This window comes from Bactrocera tryoni, unplaced genomic scaffold (assembly GCF_016617805.1).
Source record: "Bactrocera tryoni isolate S06 unplaced genomic scaffold, CSIRO_BtryS06_freeze2 scaffold_269, whole genome shotgun sequence".
Classification (NCBI taxonomy): domain Eukaryota; kingdom Metazoa; phylum Arthropoda; class Insecta; order Diptera; family Tephritidae; genus Bactrocera; species Bactrocera tryoni.
In genome coordinates this window covers 119,084-139,241 of record NW_024395992.1, presented here as the reverse complement: position 1 = coordinate 139,241, position 20,158 = coordinate 119,084, and the positions used below count along the sequence as shown (strand labels likewise).

Below are 20,158 nucleotides of genomic sequence, written 5' to 3'. Positions count from 1 at the left end.
GGCTTACGACTGAAATTTTAAAGAAAAGGGCAATAGTAAAATCGCAAAACTTCTTTAAAACAATTCGATTTTATCCTCCAAATATATATTTATCACATTTTCGGATGTCTCGTGAAACACAATTAATGATAATAATTTGTTGTAAACAAAAATAAAGAGCGTTTTCGCTGTCTAGCAAAAAAATTTGCTTTCTCTTGTAGCAGAGGTCCATTAAGAGGTATTCCCCGGTCGCTGAAGCTTAAACCACTGTAACAATGCCTTATCCAACTGCTCATGAGTAGAAGTTCTTACACGTTTCCATTTCAAAACATTGGCATTAAATTGCTGTTATTTATTCTTCTTTATTGTTGATATTGTAGAATGAGATACGCCAAATTTCTTTGCGAGGGTCGCGTTTGATTCACCAGCTTGTAATCTGTGTAATATTGCACTCTTTTCTTCAATTGTAAAACATTTTCTCTTCACAGAACTCATTTTATGGCGCTTTATGAACTTGTCATAACAGGTGACAAACACTAACTGTGATTTACGCGCGCCAATAAGGAGAATTGAACGGTGAAATATCAAATTGAACAAACGAATTATCGTAAAAAATGGTCGCTATAAACGGTTTGTCGCACTAAACAATTACATTAATAATATCGACGATAAAAACGGTTAGTCGTTATAAGCGACGTCGTTATAAATAATTCTACTGTACATACATACATATCTGTACATATGTATATGTATAGTAGGTTGATCTTCAACGCGCGTGTTTGAGTTTATTTTTATGTACGGATTATAAAGCGGGTTAATTTCGAATTTATTTATGATTTTTCGATTAATTTTGCGAGTTATTTTGCGGTTTTGGTTGAAGTTGTTCTTCGCTGTATGGAAGAAAACACAGTTTGGTGACTGGTCGAGTTAATATGCCGGTTTGTGTTCGAACATCGACTACTCTTATGTGACCATTTGATCCTCGATGAACCTTTTTCAATGCGACCTAGTCGCCATTCCGTTGGAGGAAGGCATTTGTCTTGTATGATGACGCATTCTCCTGCATTGGAGATCTTTAAGATAGTCTTCCTTCCATCTGTGGCTGAATTCGTGATGGAGAATCTTGATTCTTTCCCATCGATTTATTAAAGTGAGTGAGTCTCCTTCTGTCTCAGGTATGGCGAGAAGAGGAGCTCCTCTGAGGAAATGACCTGGTATGTGACTGAGTTTACTCGCGCTTATTTTGTATATTTGTATCTGCAAACGAATCAAGAACGCGAAGGAAAAATACAATACGTAAAATTTTTTGTATGTATATATGTATTTATTTTCATATGTTTGCATATGCATATGCTTTATATGCACCATATGACGTTTTCCTTTTTGTTTTGCTTTGCTCGTATCCCTTGTAGTTATGTAATTGTTATATATGTATGCTTGTATATATGTTATAAAAATGTAACATATAAAGTGCGGAACACATAGAGCGCGGCAGACTGCAAACTACATCTATCAAATATTAAAATACACACGTTCTTATGGACACTGTTATTTTGACAGCTGCACGACTACACGACTGCAGGCCGACAGTTGTTGTTCTCGCTAACTTCAATATCCTCCTATATTTGCCAACGACAGTACGACGACAGTAGAGTAGACAGTAGAATGGAAGATAGAGAGATGAGGTAGAGTGGTGATGCCACTAATATGTAAAATGTAAAATTATTCACAGCTCTAACAAATTTGAAGTTATTTTACAATTAACAGCATAAACTAGCTATATTATAGCTCTATTATATCATTTGTAATAACAATTGATAATTTAAAGCAAAAATATTTACCTATTTACTTATTTTTTGCATAAAAAATTTCACTTTGAACAAAATATTAAAATTTCATTGAAGTGAAAGGAATTAGTATGGCCACAACGAAATTGTGTACATACAAAAGGGCAACTGCGTTGTTTTGTGTACATGCCGGCCATTGTGTTGTTGTTGCTTCTCAAAATGAACATGTAGTAAGATGAACAACGACGTTTTCAGTTCACTGTCGTGCTGCTGCAGTCTGTCGCGCTCTATGTGTTCCGCACTTAACAATTCGATAATCGCACATAAATGTATTAAAGCGCGGAAAAAATACATAAATGTGTATGTAATAAATAATTAGTTCAAATGTGAGGAAAGAATAGGTGAAATGTAATGTGCAAAAAGTGTATACTTGTATGTACATACATATGTCGCGCGGGAGAAGCATATGTTTACCGGCACATTAGTACATATGTATGTACATAAATGTAATGCCTTTTTTTCTCTTTTTATTCTTTTGCTATTTCTTTATTTTTTTATTACCTACCTTTGCTTGAATGTTAAAAGCGATGCAGCTTGTTGCTTTATAGTACAAGGGGTATCGTTGGTAATTTGCAAGCAACGAGTACTTGTCTTCTGTAAGTTGCTTTTGTAATGCTTTTTGGTAGTGTGTTTGGAGACACGAATTGAACATCCAATCAGGTAGTTTAATATTATTGTATGTTATAGCTTTATGTAGGTTAAGTTAGTTCATGTATGTACATACATACATATGTACCATATGATTATGTATGCATATAAATATGTACATATATTAAAATGGAAGAATTTGCAATTTTAGAAGAATATGCTTATATAATAGGTTGTCAAAAAAGTCTTGCGGTATTTGTATTGAATTCTGTTTTGTTTTTTATTGAAATTGAAATGAACTTTTGATGACTCATGCCCAGCTCTTGACCGTTGCTATGGCTGCTACTATGCCGGTCTCTTTCGACCAATTCAGCGATTTTATCCCAATTTTCGACGACAGGCCTTCCGGAGCGTGGCGCATCTTCGACCACCTCTACACCAGTACGAAAACGTTGAAACCATCGTTGTGCGGTGGAAATGGAAACTGTATCGGGTCCATAAACTGCACAAATTTTATTGGCAGCTTGAGATGCATTTTTGCCTTTATCGTAGTAGTACTGTAAATTATGCCGTATTTTCTCTTTATTTTGCTCCATGTTTGCGACGCTATAACTCACGAACGACTTAAAAGAAACGACAATCAATCAAACACGTGTTAGCGTGTGAAATGAGCTTTCCAAAAAGGTATAGCATGACCAGATGCGACGAATAAAACTAGAACTACGCGCTTTCAGCGCCAACTAGCGAAAATACCGCAAGACTTTTTTGACAACCTATTATATGTATATATTTAATATTCTTTTTATTTCGTATCTTCCGCTTTTGCTTAGGGTTTGAGCGATCCTGCTTGTTGCTTTTTTTTATAGCCCAAGGGGTATCGCAGGAAATATTGCAAGTATATAAAGTGCTGAACACATAGAGCTCGACAGACTGCAAGCGACATCTGACAAGTATTAAAATACACACGTTCTTAAGGACACAGTAGAGTTGATAGTAGAGAAGAGTGATGCTACTAATATGTAAAATGTAAAATTATTCAAAGCTCTAACAAACCTAACGTTATTTTACAAATAAAAGCATTAAATCTGTTATGTCATTTGTAATAACAATTGATAATTTAAAACAAATAAATTTACGTATTTACTTATTTTTTGCATAAAAAATTTCACTTTGAACAAAATATTAAAATTTCATCCAAGTGAAAGGTATTAGTATGGCTACAACGAAATTGTGTACATGTAAAATGGACAGTTGTGTTGTCTTGTGTACTTGCCGGCCATTGTTATGTCGCTGTCTTCTTACAAATGCTCATGTAAAAGGATTCACGACGCCATTTACAGTTCACTGCCGTGCTGCCATGTCGTGTCGAACTCTATGTGTTCGGCACTTAATACTTGACTTAGTAAATTTTTTTTTTGAAATTATATAACGGGGTGTCTAACGACACAAGCTAAGCAAAAGGCGGGTACTGTATTTTTTGCAGTTATTATTATTTTTTTTTGTAGATATGCATTTATCGAACCCTTAAGAACAGTTAACGGTGTCCCGAAATACCGTCAAAACTGTAAATTTAACATACATACATATATATGTGCATAAGAATTAAATGTATATATTTTTATATATCAAATTATATATGGAACGGACTCACTTTATTTACCGCCAAGGGTTTTGGGTCATTGTACCTATACCCTTTTTTCGTTTACTTACTTTTCCTCTTATGTATGTCCAGCGCTGTCCCTGTTAATTTGCTGTCTTTCTCTTTGTTGTTTGTTGGTGTAGTCTCCCGTGACTATGTATGATAATTGTGATTTGTGTATATGTTATCGCCCGCTTACTATTTTAGTTTTAATGTTTGTATGTTTGTTAAACTTTGTAATTATACCGCGCCCGTTTTTGATGTTAGTAGGTTTTGTTTTTGTTGTTTTGGTTTTTAGTTTATTTCGCGCCCGGTTTTGATTTTAGTAGGTTTTTTTTCACTGTTTCTTTATGTTTAAATTTCTTGTATGTATCTTTTCACTTCACTTTCTATTTTCCGTGTGATTATGGGGTTTGTTTCTTTTTTCACTGTAACTTTGTTCTTTATACAGTGGACCAATAAAGTTTACATACACCCAGTTCTATTAAATTACGACACGTTTATTTGATATAAAATTAATAAATTTTGTGGTTTTTTTCTATCCATTTCAAGACATGCATATTTAACATTAAATATAGCATATCAAAATATTTTTGTTTTTTACACAAATAAAAAAAACGTACATCAATGATTATTTTATGATGAATAAGCATATGTATCTGAACATTTTAAGAAAAAAATTTAAATTTTAAGTGTGCTTAAATCGGCTGTTAATAGCGGTCACTTCTATTTACAACAGGATAACGACCCAAAAAACCCATCTTATCTTGTATGTACAGGGTTGTTATGGAATTAAAAATAACTCCATAGGTCCCGCAATCCCTAGACATTAATCCTATTCAAAACATCTGGAACTTCTGGAAATCGTATTCGAAAACATCGAATTTCATCAAAATAAGGCCAAAAAGCTGGATCATGGACTTAGTGGGTCAAAATATCCGGAAATAATACTAGAAATGGAGTGAGGAGCAAACATCGATGTCTATGGACAATAAAAGAAACAAAATGTATTCCAAAAACCGCTAAAACTATTGTAATTACTTTTGATTTCTATAAATAATAATTAGTGTACGTAAACTTTTTTGATGTAAATTATGCTCATTTTAAGCTTTAACATTATTTTTTTTTTATTTGTGCAAAAACAATTTTTTTTTTGATTTGCTAAATTTAATGTTAAATATACATCGTTTGAAATGGATAGAAAAAAACCACAAAATGTATTAATTTTATATCAAATAAACGTGTCGTAATTTTATAGAACTAGGTGTATGTAAACTTTATTGGTCCACTGTATGTATTTGTTCACATTAACTTTGTTCACCATATGTTCACTTACATTTTTATTTTATTTTATTTTCTTTTGTTGCTTAGGTGCCTTTCGGATAGGCTCGAAGGACCATTTGTTAACGTGTGACACTAGTATACTAGTTAACAAACACAAACGGTTGATTTCAAAAAATATATTTTCGGGAGCTCATTCAATTCAACTCCAACTAAAAAGTAAACTTTACATTTTATCATTCTTAATGCTAGCCCTAAATCTGTCGCTACTGCTACGTGACCAAAAGTGCTGATTCTGTGGTTCCCACCGTTTTGCTAGATTTGTGTTGCTGGCCGTCCGTTCCCATAGTCTGGAGTTACACGTGCCGCAACTTCAGCGACTTTATTAGTTGGATGTATGTTGGCATAGGCATCCATAACATAACATAACATAATTAACATAATGAGGTGTTATGTTGCGCTAAAGAATGTTGGTGTAACAGTATGCGTGTCTTAACATTTGTTAATATGTGTCGTGCTAACAGGCCCCCCCTGAGATTCAAACGTCCTCGTTTGGACCTTTAGGCTTATTGAAGATCTGGTTAAGTCCTTCGACTGCGGTTTCTGTTAGATCGATGGACCGTTTCTGTTTGTCCTCCTTGGGTGATAGAACGGATTTTGTTAGGTATATGATAATGATTAACAATATGATGGTTAAGATAATATTTGCGGTATATTTAAGTTGGTTTGCTGATTGTGTGAGGCTTATTTCTTTTGAATTATCGATATTTAGTTGCTTCAGCATCTCTAAGGAAAGTATTGCCTCGCTTTGAAGTTGAGGGTGGTTGGAGTAGGGCAGGTAGGGGCTTGTTTGTCGATCTTTGTGCATTGAAAAATATCTTCTCATTGATCTTGATTGTAGCATTATGGTAGTGAATTATAAAAGTACCATTCAGGATCGTAAGTTCCTCGTTTATTATGATTTCTCCTTTAAAATTGTTTAAAAATAGTACTCCTGGTGACAATTCTTCGTAGTCTAAAATGTGTTGGCTGTTGGTCACTGTGTAGTTTGACAAACGACTCCTTAGGAGATTACTTATGCAATAGTCATTACTTAAATTTAATAAGTTACTTCTTAAACATATTTGCAAGGAATTATATTGCTTACAATTGGTATTTATTCCGAAAATATTCTTTTCACAGCTAAGAATTGAGTTAAAATTTATTTTATTGATCTTGTCATTCCTCTTCACTGCTCTAATATCTATTGTTTTCCAAATTTCTTTTTCTACTGTAAGTAAACTTATAATGTAAATTATTATTTTTCCATCGGTTGCTATTTTTATTTCAGAAAATTCTAAAGCTTCGTCTAACTTTATGAATGGAATATCATCTTTTTCAAAAATTTTCTTGGCGATGTCCACTTCTTCGCTTGACATGATGTAGGAGTTGATTATATTGGCTTTTGCCCAATGTATTGCGTACGCAATATTTACGACTTCTTCTTTTATAATTTCTAATTTATACTTTAACTTCAAAAATGATTCTATTTCTTTGCTTTTATCATTTTCCAACTCTTTCGTTTACTTTTTCTATCGTTAGCTTGTTAATTAGAACTTGATCATTATTATTTTCTAGAACGTTATTTAATTTGTTTAACACTATTTCGTGGTCTTCGTGGTCTGGACTTCCTACAATCCATTTCCACGCACTACCTAGAAAATTTAATGACCTTTCTGATTTTCTTACAATTTTTAAATTATTGATATGAGCTTTGATCTGGGATATTAGTTGAGTAATGAAAGGATCGTCATTTCGATATGTTCGAGGACTTCCGTATATTTGTCAATGTCGATTTCATGTATTATTCTAAAGGTTCCTGTCTGCAATCTGGCCGATCCTTTTTCTATAGTCACTAATTGCGAATTCGAATAGTCTATGATTTGTACCTCCGCGAGGCATAGTGGTAAGAGAAACCTGAAAAAAAAATCGGTTTTCATCAGTTACGTATCCTGCTTTTATGTATAATTTGTCCTTTTCCAGTAAGGACTGTACTATTTTTATCCTCCTTAATTATTTCCTTACAGTATGGTTTGCTTAACTTAGTTCCTAATCTTCTATTTTTCTTAACGTAAATTACCTGTCCTGGCAAATATGTTTTTGTTGTGTGTCTTTTTTTGTTGTGATAATCGATATCCTTTCTCTGCTTTTCCGCTAATTTTTGTAAGTTATCTTGTCTTGTTTTTTCAATATCCCCGGGAATATGTGTCACATTCCTACCAAAAAATATATCTACTGGTCTTTTCCTCGTCACCGAGTGGATGGTATGGTTATACTCTGAAACTGCTCTTTCTAATAGCTCTTCGAAATTTCTGTGGCCTCCATTATTCTTGATACATCGCATTATTTCGGTTAGGGTGGAGTGAAACCTCTCCACTTGGCCGTTCGCTTGACTTTTGTATGGGGGAGTAGTGTAAACATCTATTCCTAGTTCGTCTTTTATCATAAATTTAATTGAGGTGGAATTAAACGCTGGTTCGTTATCCATTACCATTAGCTTTGGTACACCGAAAAAGGATATTACGTCTCTTAAGGGTCTTCTGACATCCTATATCGCTCTACTACTCAATATTTTTGTTATAGCGTAATTACTAAATTTGTTCAATGCGGTCATAACTACCTTACCTTCGGTCAAATAAATATCAACGTGTACGGTGTGTCCTGGAAATGTGGGTAGCGGTGTTGGTGCTAATACGAGAATTGGCTGATTAGGATATCTTTCGTATTTATTCTCCTTACATGTTGTGCAATTGGCTATTATTCGCTTAATTTTGTTCATCATCGCAGGGAAGTAGCCTTTCTCTAGAATTTGTTTTTTGTTTTCGGTTGCATTCCTATGGGCTCTTGAATGTCCTTCTAGAATAATATTTTCCTGTTCCTGGTCGCTGCATATGTCGTCTACTAATTTCTGAGTGTATCTGCATTTACAATTGCTGAAGTTTTGAGGGTAAATATTTTGAATCAAGCCCATCGTTCTTTCGTCTGCGTCTGTATTCCGTTAATAACGGACGGATTTAAATATCTTCTAAACAACACAGTAAGGTTCTGTTCATTAAAATTTGGTTCTTTAATTATATGTCGGTGCATGGTCGGAAAAGTTGTTTTAAATTGGTATGAGGGTGTTTCGTCTAGTTTAAGGAATATTTAATTTTTGAAAACATTTATGGGTACCTCTGCACAAGGTATTAAATTGTGACTTGAACTATCGTCGCTATGGATAGTGGGTGTAAGTGAGTTTACTTGGTTCGATATCCTTGATAGTGCGTCTGCCACTACGTTTGATTTTCCGGGTTGGTAAACTAATTCATGATTATATTCCTCTAATATTGATTTCCAACGTTTCATCTTACTGTTAGAATTTTTATGGCTAAGAGCATATGTAAGCGGTTGGTGATCAGTTATTATTTTTATTTTTTTCGAACCATAGAGGTAACTTCGTAATGTGTTGAGTGCCCATATTATGGACAGCATTTCTTTTTCGTTAGTAGCGTAGTGTTCCTCCGTTTTACCAAGGGTTCTTGATATGAAAGCTATCGGTCTGTTATCCTGTGATACCACACCGCCTATGGCATAGTCAGAGGCGTCGGTAGTCAGGTCGAAGTCTTTTTCAAAGTTTGGGTGCGCAAGAACGATGTCTTTTGATATTAATGTGCTTTTAATTTTATTGAATGCTCTTAACGCTTCGTCATCTAGTCTTACTTCCATTTTCCTAGATTTGTTTTTAGGGACGTTCCCGGGTTCTCCTCGGAGAAGTGCTGTAAGGGGCTTGGCTTACTTAGAGTAGTCCTTAATACATCGTCTATAATATCCCGACATTCGGAACTGGGGATTTAGCTATTGCTTCTACCTTTTTGGGGTTTGTTTTTATTCCTTCAGGGCTGACTACATATCCCAAGAATTCTACTTCCTTCTTTGCAAATTCCCATTTATCTAGTTGGATTTTCATGTTGGCTCTTTCCAACGTTTCGAAAACCCTTTCTAAATTTCTTAAATGATCCTCTTCGTCTCTTCCGAATATAATAACGTCGTCAATGTATACGTAACAGCGAGTTCCAATATGTTCACGGAGGATATCGTCTAGTGCCCTTTGGAATGTGGACGGGGCATTTTTAAGCCCAAAGGGCAATCGTATTTTCCGTTATTTACGGAAAATGCCGTTTTCTCTATGTGTTTCACGGAGGGATATTTGATGAAATCCGCTTTTTAAGTCTATAACTGTAAATATTTTGTTATTTCCAAGGTTTGAAAGGACTTCACTAATCTCAGGAATAGGATATCTGTCTGGAATGGTAATTGAGTTGAGTTTCCTGTAGTCGATGACCATGCGATACTTCTTTTCGCCGGAAGCATCCATTTTTTTATCGACTATCCAAACGGGGGATAAGATCCTGTATCTATGAGAAAATCTAGAGCGTCTCCACTCCTTGTCACGAATTCGTAATAAGGTAGTGAGGACGACGTTAGTCTAAAAAATGGATCGTATCAGGTTCGTAATAGTCTTGATCGTCCTGTTGCTGTTCGTTATTATTAATGAAATTAATATTTCCCTCCGTTAGTTGATTTGGTTCGTTTCTTTCTATGTATTCGTTAGGGTAGGTACTGCTTTCAAAAATTTGGTAGGGATCTGCTGGTATTTGGTAGTTGCTAACTGCTGGTTCGGTATCCGCATAAAAATTTCTTTGTATTTTATTCGGTGAGTGGACTTGTTGTGCAGAAAGTGGTCGCTTCTGTGCATTGTAATTATTTTGGTTGGTATTGGGGTAGTTTTGATAATTGACATTTCTGGACTGTATAGATCTATCTACATCCATTGGTATGGGCGGTTTTTGAGGTAGATTGGGTCTATTATTATTATAACAGTTAGGTTGGTTACCAAATCCTGGAGCTTTCGGCCGGAACCCTTGGTTATTTTGGGGATGATTATATCTATTATAGTTATAATTGATAGCTAAAGCAGCCTGTTGTTGAGGGCGGTAATTTTGAGGTGCGATTTGTGGGAAGTTTGTCTGAGTAATGAAGCATCAGACATTTTTTAATTTGTGTCCAGTCCAGTGGAGTTCGATAAGACTCCAGGGCCGTATCGGCATCGCCGACAATCTTATGCCGTATGGTATGTAGGATTCCGAAGTATCTTGGGGTGTCCTGGAAGTTTTTGTAAACTTCTAGAATTCTGTCTACGGATTTGCGCCAAAAATTGAATTCTCCAGGACGTCCGGAAAATTCTGTTAGGCATTTGAATGTCCGGTATTCTGTCAATTTCTTTCACGTTAGTGGTATACGATAGTCCCTATACTCTAAGTCTGAGTTGTTGGTCATGTGGTTCGCGACTTGTTGTGCTATCTCTCGTATAAATGCGTTATTCATAGGTACGGATTGGGAGGTAAAAGGTTCGGTATTTGGGTTTTCATTTAGTCTAATCTGGTTTAACCGTTTAACTAATTCTTCCTCCATTTTTTTTTATATTATATTTTTTTTAAACTTCACAATTAAGTAAAAATCGGGTTTTACAATTTCCTTGATATTAATGAATTTTCTTTTCGATAAAATTTATAACTAATAATTTTATTTATTAAGGCGTTCGATTTACGTTTTGATTACGTTTTTTCTTCTTCACTAGAATTTTTCCCAATAAATATTATCGTCTAGGTAGCCGATTTCTTTAATATTAATAACTTTGTTTTCAATAAAATTTATAAACAATATTTTCTTTTCGATTTATAAAAAAATAATAATTTTCTTTTCAATAGAATTTTACAATCAACATTCTCACTGCGGGAAGATTTCCGCTTTCTTTAGTTTTAATAACTTCGCACAATATAAATTTTTAAATAATTAGTATTTTAAAATTTGAAATTATTCCATTAATCAATATTTTACTATATTTCTATGTTGTTACAGTATATTTTGATTTCACAATGCTTAAATAATTTTTTTTTTTTACGTTATTCTTTTCACAATCATTCACAATTACAAAGATATTGTAAGGATAAACTTACAATAAACTAATCATGTCCAGCGCTGGGGCTCTGAGTTGTTAAACGTTTCCAGATGATCCTTTTCCTGCTGATTTATAAAAAATGTTTGCTTTTATTACCATTCAACCGATTCTCTCTCATTGTTGTTCTCAGCCATGTCTTTACTCTTCTGAGAGTGCTGAACGACCGTTCAACAGTGGAAGTTGTGCAGGGAATTGCGAACAGATTTTCAAGTCCCTCCCTTATCCTCGGATAAAAATCTGAGCTATTGTAAGCACATATTAAATCTAACTCATCTCCTTCCTTATCTTTCCAATATTTGTAATAAAGTTCAAGCTCATTTTCAATATCTTTTATATTGTAAAAAGAGCTTGCACGCAAAACTTTTTCATTGAATTCGCTTAGAGAGATAGTTTTCATATGCAGTGGACTTAAGGCTGCGAGATCAAAAGTTGAAATGTTTTCTTTAGGAAATCGTTCTGTAATAGATGTTATTAAAGAGTCCAAATATGGAATGAAAATTGCCCGGCGGTAATACTCTGCTGTTGTCGTGAATGGAGGGTTTGATCTTTTTGTTTGCTTCTCGACGACTCTGGGCACACTTATATTGAGCGATGCATTCTCAGCTAACTTTTCACAGTCTCTAAAAATCTTTTCAAATTCGCTGGCAGATGTCTCTCGATGTTCCTCAAATAAATTTAAAATGTTATTGATGTGATCTCTACATTTAATCACATCATTGTTCTTGGCTTGCAATATATTCACTACTGGTTGGAGAATGCTGTAATATTTGGCAATAATGAACATACAAATAAGAAAAACGCTTTTAGTTGGAGCACTGTGAAGTGGGAATGCAAATTTTCTCGTGCCTGCGTTTCCTTCTGTGTTTAGTTTTTCCAATCCATCTATTATATCACAATAGAAATTTTTAAAATCAGCGATGCTTTTGTACTTCTCCGACCAGCGTGTTTCACAAAAAGAATGTACATTCGAAGTGTATCTTCTGCGAAGGGGTGACTCTGAAAAAATTTATTACATCCTTTATGGTGGAAATGGTGTTACGTATTTCAGAGACTGAATTCTGGTTATTAACCACCAAATTGAGGCGATGACTGGCGCAATGAATATAACAACTTTTTTGGAATGTACCTCTTAATATTTTTTGCACCCCACTAGTATTGCCGGCCATAGTAGCACATCCATTAAACCCAAGCCCAATACATTTAGCAGGATCTAAGTCTAAACCTTCCACAAATCCTTCGATGTTGGCTGCAATTGTTGCTGCATCCATTGCATCTAATTCCATAAATCCAATAAATTCTTCACGGATAATTTTTTTTCTGCTGTCAAAAAATCGAATTCCTATCGAAGTTGTTCCTTTCCAGCCATGTCCGCTGTCTCGTCTGCTAAGATGCTGTACGCTGACGCTTTCTTAACATCTGTGCAGATGTAATTTTTAATTACTTTCGCCGAAATGTCCACAATTTCATTTTGGATTTGTGGACTAGTATACTTTGCGTTTTGTTTGCCATCCTCCAAATTGTTTTTTAATGCCTCAGCACCAACTGATATTCTCATCATAAGCAGATCATATAGAACACCTTTGAAAAAGTGAAATAATGAAATATAGTTTTTAACTTTTATAAATCTGTTAGATTTACCTTCATCATTCGCTTTGCCACGAAGAGGAAGATCATGCGTTCCACAAAACAAAATTGTATTTATAATGGATTTAATAATTTTTTTATTTGGTTGCATTTTTTTTGCATGACCCCGTTGCATTTGCAAATCGACAGGAGTTTCATTTAAAAATGACATTGCTGATTGTGTAACTTCTTTATGCAAACTGCTTGATGCATGAGCTTTGCAGTACTCATGCACATTTTTAAATTTTGTAAAAGGGCGTACAACAAACGAGGAAGTTACGCCAGGTTTGTTGAGAGGCTTAAACAGCACGCAATGAAGACAAAAAGCGTCCTTTAGCCTGCGCGAGTACACCAACCATGGTTTGTATAAATCTAGCCATGACCAATTGAATTACCTCTTCAAGTGCGTTGCATCAGCTGAAAAATTATAATTTTGGTCGGGCTTCCAACAACTAACCAACAGTTCTTTTTTCTGCTCCTCACTCATCGTACCGACTAAAGCCACCCATTTGCCAATATCGTTGGCATGACAATCATCCGCCGTCATATCTGCTCATTTAAGCTCAGCCTCCTCTTCAATCTCGCTGCAATAAGAACATATGTATCATTAAAAAGTGTAATGCAATAACTTAAGTCAACTATTACGTACTTGTAGTATTATTAAAAACGGTTCTAATGTCCATTTTTATTATATTATTATCAGTTATACTTCTTAAGCGACACTTTTTTTTAACCAACACTAATCACTTTTGACACTTTTTCTTTTTTTAATTGCCTGAATGACAGCTGTCTCTCAAATATGATAGTGATGACAAACTATTAAAAAAGCTATTGATGGTAAACATACGATCGATAAATTATTTAACTTCATTGCAACTTTACAAACAAAAAATCACCAATGGGACGAACGGTAGGTGGGGGCAGCGGCCCTATGGGCAATTTTCTTAGTGTTGCTACAGTTTCTGTACTTTCACTAATTCCTCATTCCTTATTAGATTAATTTCTGCTTTTTGTTGGCTTTTCATTAGTATTAGACTTCCTTTTTGGAGTTAAATTTAAAATCGTCTGTGTTCGAAATACCGTCAACTACCGTGTAGATCCCACAAATTTGTGCTATTGTGTCTTCAGTGGGGTTAAACGCGTATTGGTTAAATTACAAGTTAATTTTCAAGCTGACTCATATTGGTAATTTTAAAGATTTTGAACAATTATTTACTAACTATCCATTTATAAAAATGCAGCGTATAGGCTCAATTATTATTATTAATTCATAAAGCCAACCATTTTGGGTAATCAATTTTGGTAAATTATTCAGTTAGCCATGTTTGTAAATAAATAAATATCATATTATATTTACGGATATTAAAACTCCAAAATTCCCAAAATATTGCATGAGACTGCTTAAGATCAGTTTCCATATCTCGACATATTTTGCTATAGCAAAGGTTTATAGTGATCGAGTATATACATATCACAATTAACAGTTGCCATTATTATACAGTCGTGAGCACATTATAAAAATAATATCAATTTTAAAATTTAATTTTACTGACAGCTGCACTACGTAACGTTGTGTACATGTTATGGTGCTTTTTCGAGCTGATTTTAATTAGTAAAACACACAATGTATTAATTTATTTATTCATGATCAACAACTATATAATTTTGTATAAAAAAGTTTTCTTGTATGAAGTGCTCCTTTATTATTTTCTTTTGTAGTTGTTGGTTAGCGGAGGAGTTGATTCGACTGTTTGTGCTGCTTTGTTACGCCATGCATTACATCCAAACCAAATTATTGCAGTTCACATTGACAACGGTAATTTACTTCTTAAAAATTTGCAGCACAATTTTAAATAAAACATTATATTAAGGATTCATGCGTAAAGGAGAAAGTGAAAAGGTTGAAAAATCTTTAAGGGAAATCGGCATTGATCTGCTGGTGAAAAAGGAAACTTATCGATTTTTAAAAGGCACTACACAGATTAAAAGGCCTGGACAATTCTCAATTGTAGAAACACCCATGTTGTTTCAGACTATTAACCCAGAGGAGAAACGCAAGATTATTGGTGATGTATTCGTAAAAATTACCAATGATATTATAGCTGAAATGAAGTTGAAGCCTGATGAAGTGTTATTGGCTCAAGGTACACTTCGACCAGATTTGATTGAATCTGCATCAAATTTAATTAGCCAGAACGCAGAAACTATTAAAACTCATCATAACGATACAGAACTAATAAGGTTATTAATATAAATATTTCTTATTAAAGCTTTAATGTCTAACAGATTAAAAACTATTTTATAAGACAATTACGAAGTGCTGGTCGTGTCGTTGAACCTTTAAGCGATTTTCACAAAGATGAAGTAAGAGACATAGGCAGAGATCTCGGTCTACCAGCCGACTTAGTTGAACGACAACCATTTCCAGGGCCAGGCCTAGCTATCCGGATTCTATGTGCTGAAGAACCTTATATAGAAAAAGACTACTCAGAAACACAGGTTTTTTTTTTGTATTCACGAAAAATCAATTTTATTTTATTTTTTTATAGGTTATAGCAAAAGTTATAGTCGATTTTCATAACAAACTATTGAAAAACCATGCATTAATAAATCGCGTAATTGGCTCTACCACAGAAGCAGAACAAAAGGAACTTAAGCGTATTTCGTCCATAGATAAAGTGCAAGCTACTGTTTTACCTTTGCGATCTGTCGGTGTACAGGGTAAGTAATAACATACTTGAATAAAGATTTACACGAATTTTGTGATCAAATTCACAAACAATTATTCGAAATGACAAGAAGTCATTGGAGACTATTGAAGTAATAGTATCGACATAGAGAGGACAAAGTCATGAAGTTGATGAACAAGACCTCAATGTCTCAATTCCTGCCAGTGGTGAGTGTCAATTACTAGGAGAACAAGATTGATTATTACGAAGGTAAAATCAGCAAATTGATCTATAAACAGCCAGAGCACGGCATTGGGACCGGTTCACCAGTAGGACCTGCTCATTGATTCCTGCCGGAAACAGTGGCTTCATTAGATAATGTCCCAACTACATTATTTTATTCATTTCAGTATATATTTTTATATTCGAGAGTTTTCCTATGCTCATTTTTGTCATTCGATAAGTATTCTTCTTCTTCTTAATTGGCGTAGACACCGCTGACGCGATTATAGCCGAGTTAACAACAGCGCGCCAGTCGTTTCTTCTTTTCGCTATGTGGCGCCAATTGGATATTCCAAGCGAAGCCAGGTCCTTCTCCACTTGGTTCTTCCAACGGAGGTCTTCCCCTTCCTCTACTTCCCCAGGTGGGTACTGCGTCGAATACTTTCAGTATTCATTGTCATGCGGACAACATGACCTAGCCAGCGTAGCCGTTGTCTTTTAATTCGCTGAACTATGTCAATGTCGTCGTATATCTCGTACATCTCATCGTTCCATCGAAGGCGATATTAGCCGTGGCCAACGCGCAAAGGACCATAAATCTTTCGCAGAACCTTTCTCTCGAAAACTCGCAACGTCGACTCATCGGTTGCTGTCATCGTCCAAACCTCTGCACCATAAAGCAGGACGGGAATTATGAGCGACTTATGGAGTTTGGCTTTTGTTCGTCGAGAGAGGACTTTACTTTTCAATTGCCTATTCAGTCCGAAGTAGCACCTGTTGGCAAGAGCAATCCTGCGTTGGATTTCCAGGCTGATATTGTTGGTGGTGTTAATACTGGTTCCTAAATAGACGAAATTATCTATAACTTCAAAGTTATGACTGTCAACAGTGACGTCTCCCTGCGGGGAGGGAGATAAGAATATTCCCGCGGTAAGGCATGCCTGTCGTATGAGGCGACTAAAATCCAAATGCACTATGTCCGACATTCGCATGTCTGGTTTATTGAATGTCGGCATGGTCAGAGATGTCAGAAAAGTGCTATATTGAAATACTATCAATTCATTGAATGGGTTTGCGATTATATAACAAACACAAAAATGAAAGGGATAACAAAAAATCATACAGTCGGGTTCTTAAGAATTCCTCGGAATTTTTGGGGGCTCGACTGGCAGTAGCTTAAGCGCAAGCTTGGGCTACAGGTCACACCAAAGACTAAAACATGGTACCACGGGGAGCAGCCGCCCCTGAAGTTCGCTTCAGTCTGCTCATTGGGTCTTGGCCCTTTGGGGAGATTCGTGGTGGCTGTGGTTTACACCTAAATGCAGGAAGGGCAATTGTCCAATGTGGAGTCGCACTGCGGCCGGGTGCCGGACCAAGAGTACGGCAGAGGTTTTAGATGGGCCTCGAACCCGACCAAGGTGGCTAGGGTGTTTCCTTTGGTTTTCACCCGAACCGATTGGAACCAAAGTGTATGTGTGTGGGGCGGCACTCATACCTTGGTTTCTTCCGGAGTGTAGTGTTGTGCATGCACTTACACTTTGGGGCGCTGATCAACGCATTAATTTGATCTATGTGCTACTAGCAATAGATAGCACCGTGGATTTGAGCCTTCGCAGGCAGATACCCACGTTAAACACATTGACAGTTGTCAACAGTGACGTGAGAGCAAGTCGCGAGTGCGACGACTGTTTGTTTGATGACAGGAGATATTTCGTCTTGCCCTCGTTCACTGTCAGACCCATTTTGTGTGCTTCATTATCTAGTCTGGAGAAAGCAGAACTAACGGCGCGGGTGTTGAGGCCGATGATATCAATATCATCGGCATACGCCAGCTACCTTCTCTATTTAGTTCTGCAGCTCGAACTATTTTCTCCAGAAACAAGTTGAAGAAGTCGCACGATAGGGAGTCGCCTTGTCTGAAACCTCGTTTGGTATCGAACGGCTCGGAGAGGTCCTTTCCGATCCTGAAGGAGTTTTTTGTGTTGCTCAACGTCAGAGTACACAGCCGTATTAGTTTTGCGGGCATACCAAATTCAGACATCGCGGCGTAAAGCAGCACCTTTTCGTGCTGTCGGAAGCAGCTTTGAAATCGACGAAGAGGTGGTGTGTATCGATTCCCCTTTCACGGGTCTTTTCCAAGATTTGGCGCATGGTAAATATCTGGTCGGTTGTTGATTTGCCAGGTCTAAAGCCACATTGATAAGGTCCAGTCAGTTTGTTGACGGTGGGCTTTAATCTTTCACACAGTACGCTCGATAGAACCTTATATGTGATGTTGAGGAGGCTTATCCCACGGTAGTTGGCGTAGATTGTGAGGTCTCCTGTTTTATGGATTGGGCAGAGCACACTTAAATTCCAATCGTTGGACATGCTTTCGTCCGACCATATTTTACAAAGAAGCTGATGCATTCTCCTTATCAGTTCTTCGCCGCCGTGTTTGAATAGCTCGGCCGGTAATCCATCGGCCCCCGGCGCTTTGTTGTTCTTCAGGCGGGTAATTGCTATTCGAACTTCTTCATGGCCGGGCAATGGAACGTCTGCTCCATCGTCAGCGATTGGAGAATCGGGTACGCCTTCTCCTGGCGTTACGCGTTCACTGCCATTCAGCAGGCTGGAGAAGTGTTCCCTCCATAATTTAAGTATGCTCTGGGCATCGGTGACTAGATCACCTTTGGGGGTTCTACAAGAGTATGCTCCGGTTTTGAAACCTTCTGTAAGTCGCCGCATTTTTTCGTAGAATTTTGGATCATTACTCCTGTCGGCCAGCTTATCAAGCTCTTCGTACTCACGCATTTCGGCCTCTTTCTTTTTCTGTCTGCAAATGCGTCTCGTTTCCCTCTTCAACTCTCGCTGGTCGATCGTAAAGTTGCTAGGTAGGCAGTCTGTTTTCTCTCCGCTGCGACACGGCACTCCTCGTCGTACGAGCTGTTCTTTTGCACTTTCCCACCACTAATGGGTTCGGTTGCAGCTGTACGTAAGGAGTTTGAAATGCCGTCTCACTGTTCCCTTATACCGAGTTATTGACGAGTGCTCTCAGAGAGCAGGAGTGCAAGCCGAGTAGCAAATCGTTCGTGATTGCAACTTCTCGACGTCGAACCTTCCTTGTGTTTGTTGACGTGCGTTTTTTGCTGCACAGAGGCGGGTGCGAATCTTGGCTGCAACAAGATAGTGGTCCGAGTCGATGTTAGGACCTCGGAGCGTACGCACGTCTAAAACACTGAAGAGGAGTCTTCCGTCTATCACAACATGATCGCTCTGGTTGGTGGCTTTTCGATCCGGAGACAGCCAGGTAGCTTGATGTATCTTCTTGTGCTGTAGCCTAGTACCACAGATAACCATATTTCGGGCCCCGGCAAAGTCGATCAGCCTCAACCCATTTGGGGATGTTTCCTCGTGGAAGCTGAATTTACCGACCGTGGTGCCAAAGATACCTTCTTAGCACACCCTGGCGTTAAAGTCGCCAAGCGCGATTTTGACATCGTGGCGGGGGCAGCGCTCATAGGTGTGCTCCAAGCGCTCATAGAAGGCATCCTTGGTGACATCGTCCTTTTCTTCCGTCAGGGCGTGGGCGTAAATCAGCGATATGTTGAAGAACCTCGCTTTGATGCGGATTGTGGCTAGACGTTCATTCACCCGAGTGAATGATAGAACTCGGCGACAGAGTCTCCCTCCCACCACGAATCCAACACCAAATTTGCACTCCTTTATATGGCCACTGTAGTAAATGTCACAAGGACCTATCTTTCTCTGTCCTTGTCCCGTCCATCGCATTTCTTGGACGGCGGTGATGTCAGCCTTTATTTTCGCGAGGACATCAACCAGCTGGGCAGCGGCACCTTTCCAATTAAGGGTCCGGACATTCCAGGTGCATCCATGGTCGTCATCAAAAGGGGGGTCTCTCATCCGAGGCTTGTTGTTCCTTTTCATTGCGGGTGTTTTTTACGTGGCGGGTCCCAAACCCAGCGCACAACCCTATGTGGGGGATGTTTCGCCTTCTCACTTTAGCTCGCCTTTGAACAGATGTTCTTAGGCTACCCAGAGCATACTTGGTCAAAGACCGGAAGTTGTGAGCGGCTTGAGCCATGAAAAAGAACCGTTTCTGGCCACTCCCAAATGAATGGCGATTAGAGAACTTTCCTCACTTGCGTGAACATCTACACATGACTCCATCCTCCATTCGATAAGTATTACGTAACATTAATTTTTAAAGTGCAATTTGTTTTTGTTACAATAGTCAAAGCCTTCCATCATTCTTACAACTTTCTCTTTCAAA

General features: G+C 37.1%; 2 protein-coding genes across 4 annotated transcripts in view; one reads left to right on the top strand and one right to left on the bottom strand.

The window, feature by feature from the left end:
- LOC120781078 (GMP synthase [glutamine-hydrolyzing]-like) overlaps positions 1-20,158 on the top strand; it is an 84,214-nt gene that overhangs the window by 52,934 nt on the left and 11,122 nt on the right. For all 3 annotated transcript variants that reach the window (XM_040113221.1, XM_040113224.1, XM_040113222.1), the window contains exons 6-9: positions 14,714-14,810; positions 14,866-15,235; positions 15,301-15,493; positions 15,544-15,715. In XM_040113221.1, coding sequence (XP_039969155.1) covers positions 14,714-14,810; positions 14,866-15,235; positions 15,301-15,493; positions 15,544-15,715 — 832 coding nt within the window. The remainder of the gene's footprint in view (positions 1-14,713; positions 14,811-14,865; positions 15,236-15,300; positions 15,494-15,543; positions 15,716-20,158) is intronic.
- Positions 11,105-13,128, bottom strand: LOC120781080. Its single transcript, XM_040113226.1, has 2 exons — positions 13,010-13,128; positions 11,105-12,949 (listed from the first exon to the last, which is right to left on the bottom strand). Exons 1-2 carry the CDS (start codon positions 13,104-13,106, stop codon positions 12,711-12,713), a joined length of 336 nt encoding a protein of 111 aa, XP_039969160.1. The 5' UTR covers positions 13,107-13,128; the 3' UTR covers positions 11,105-12,710.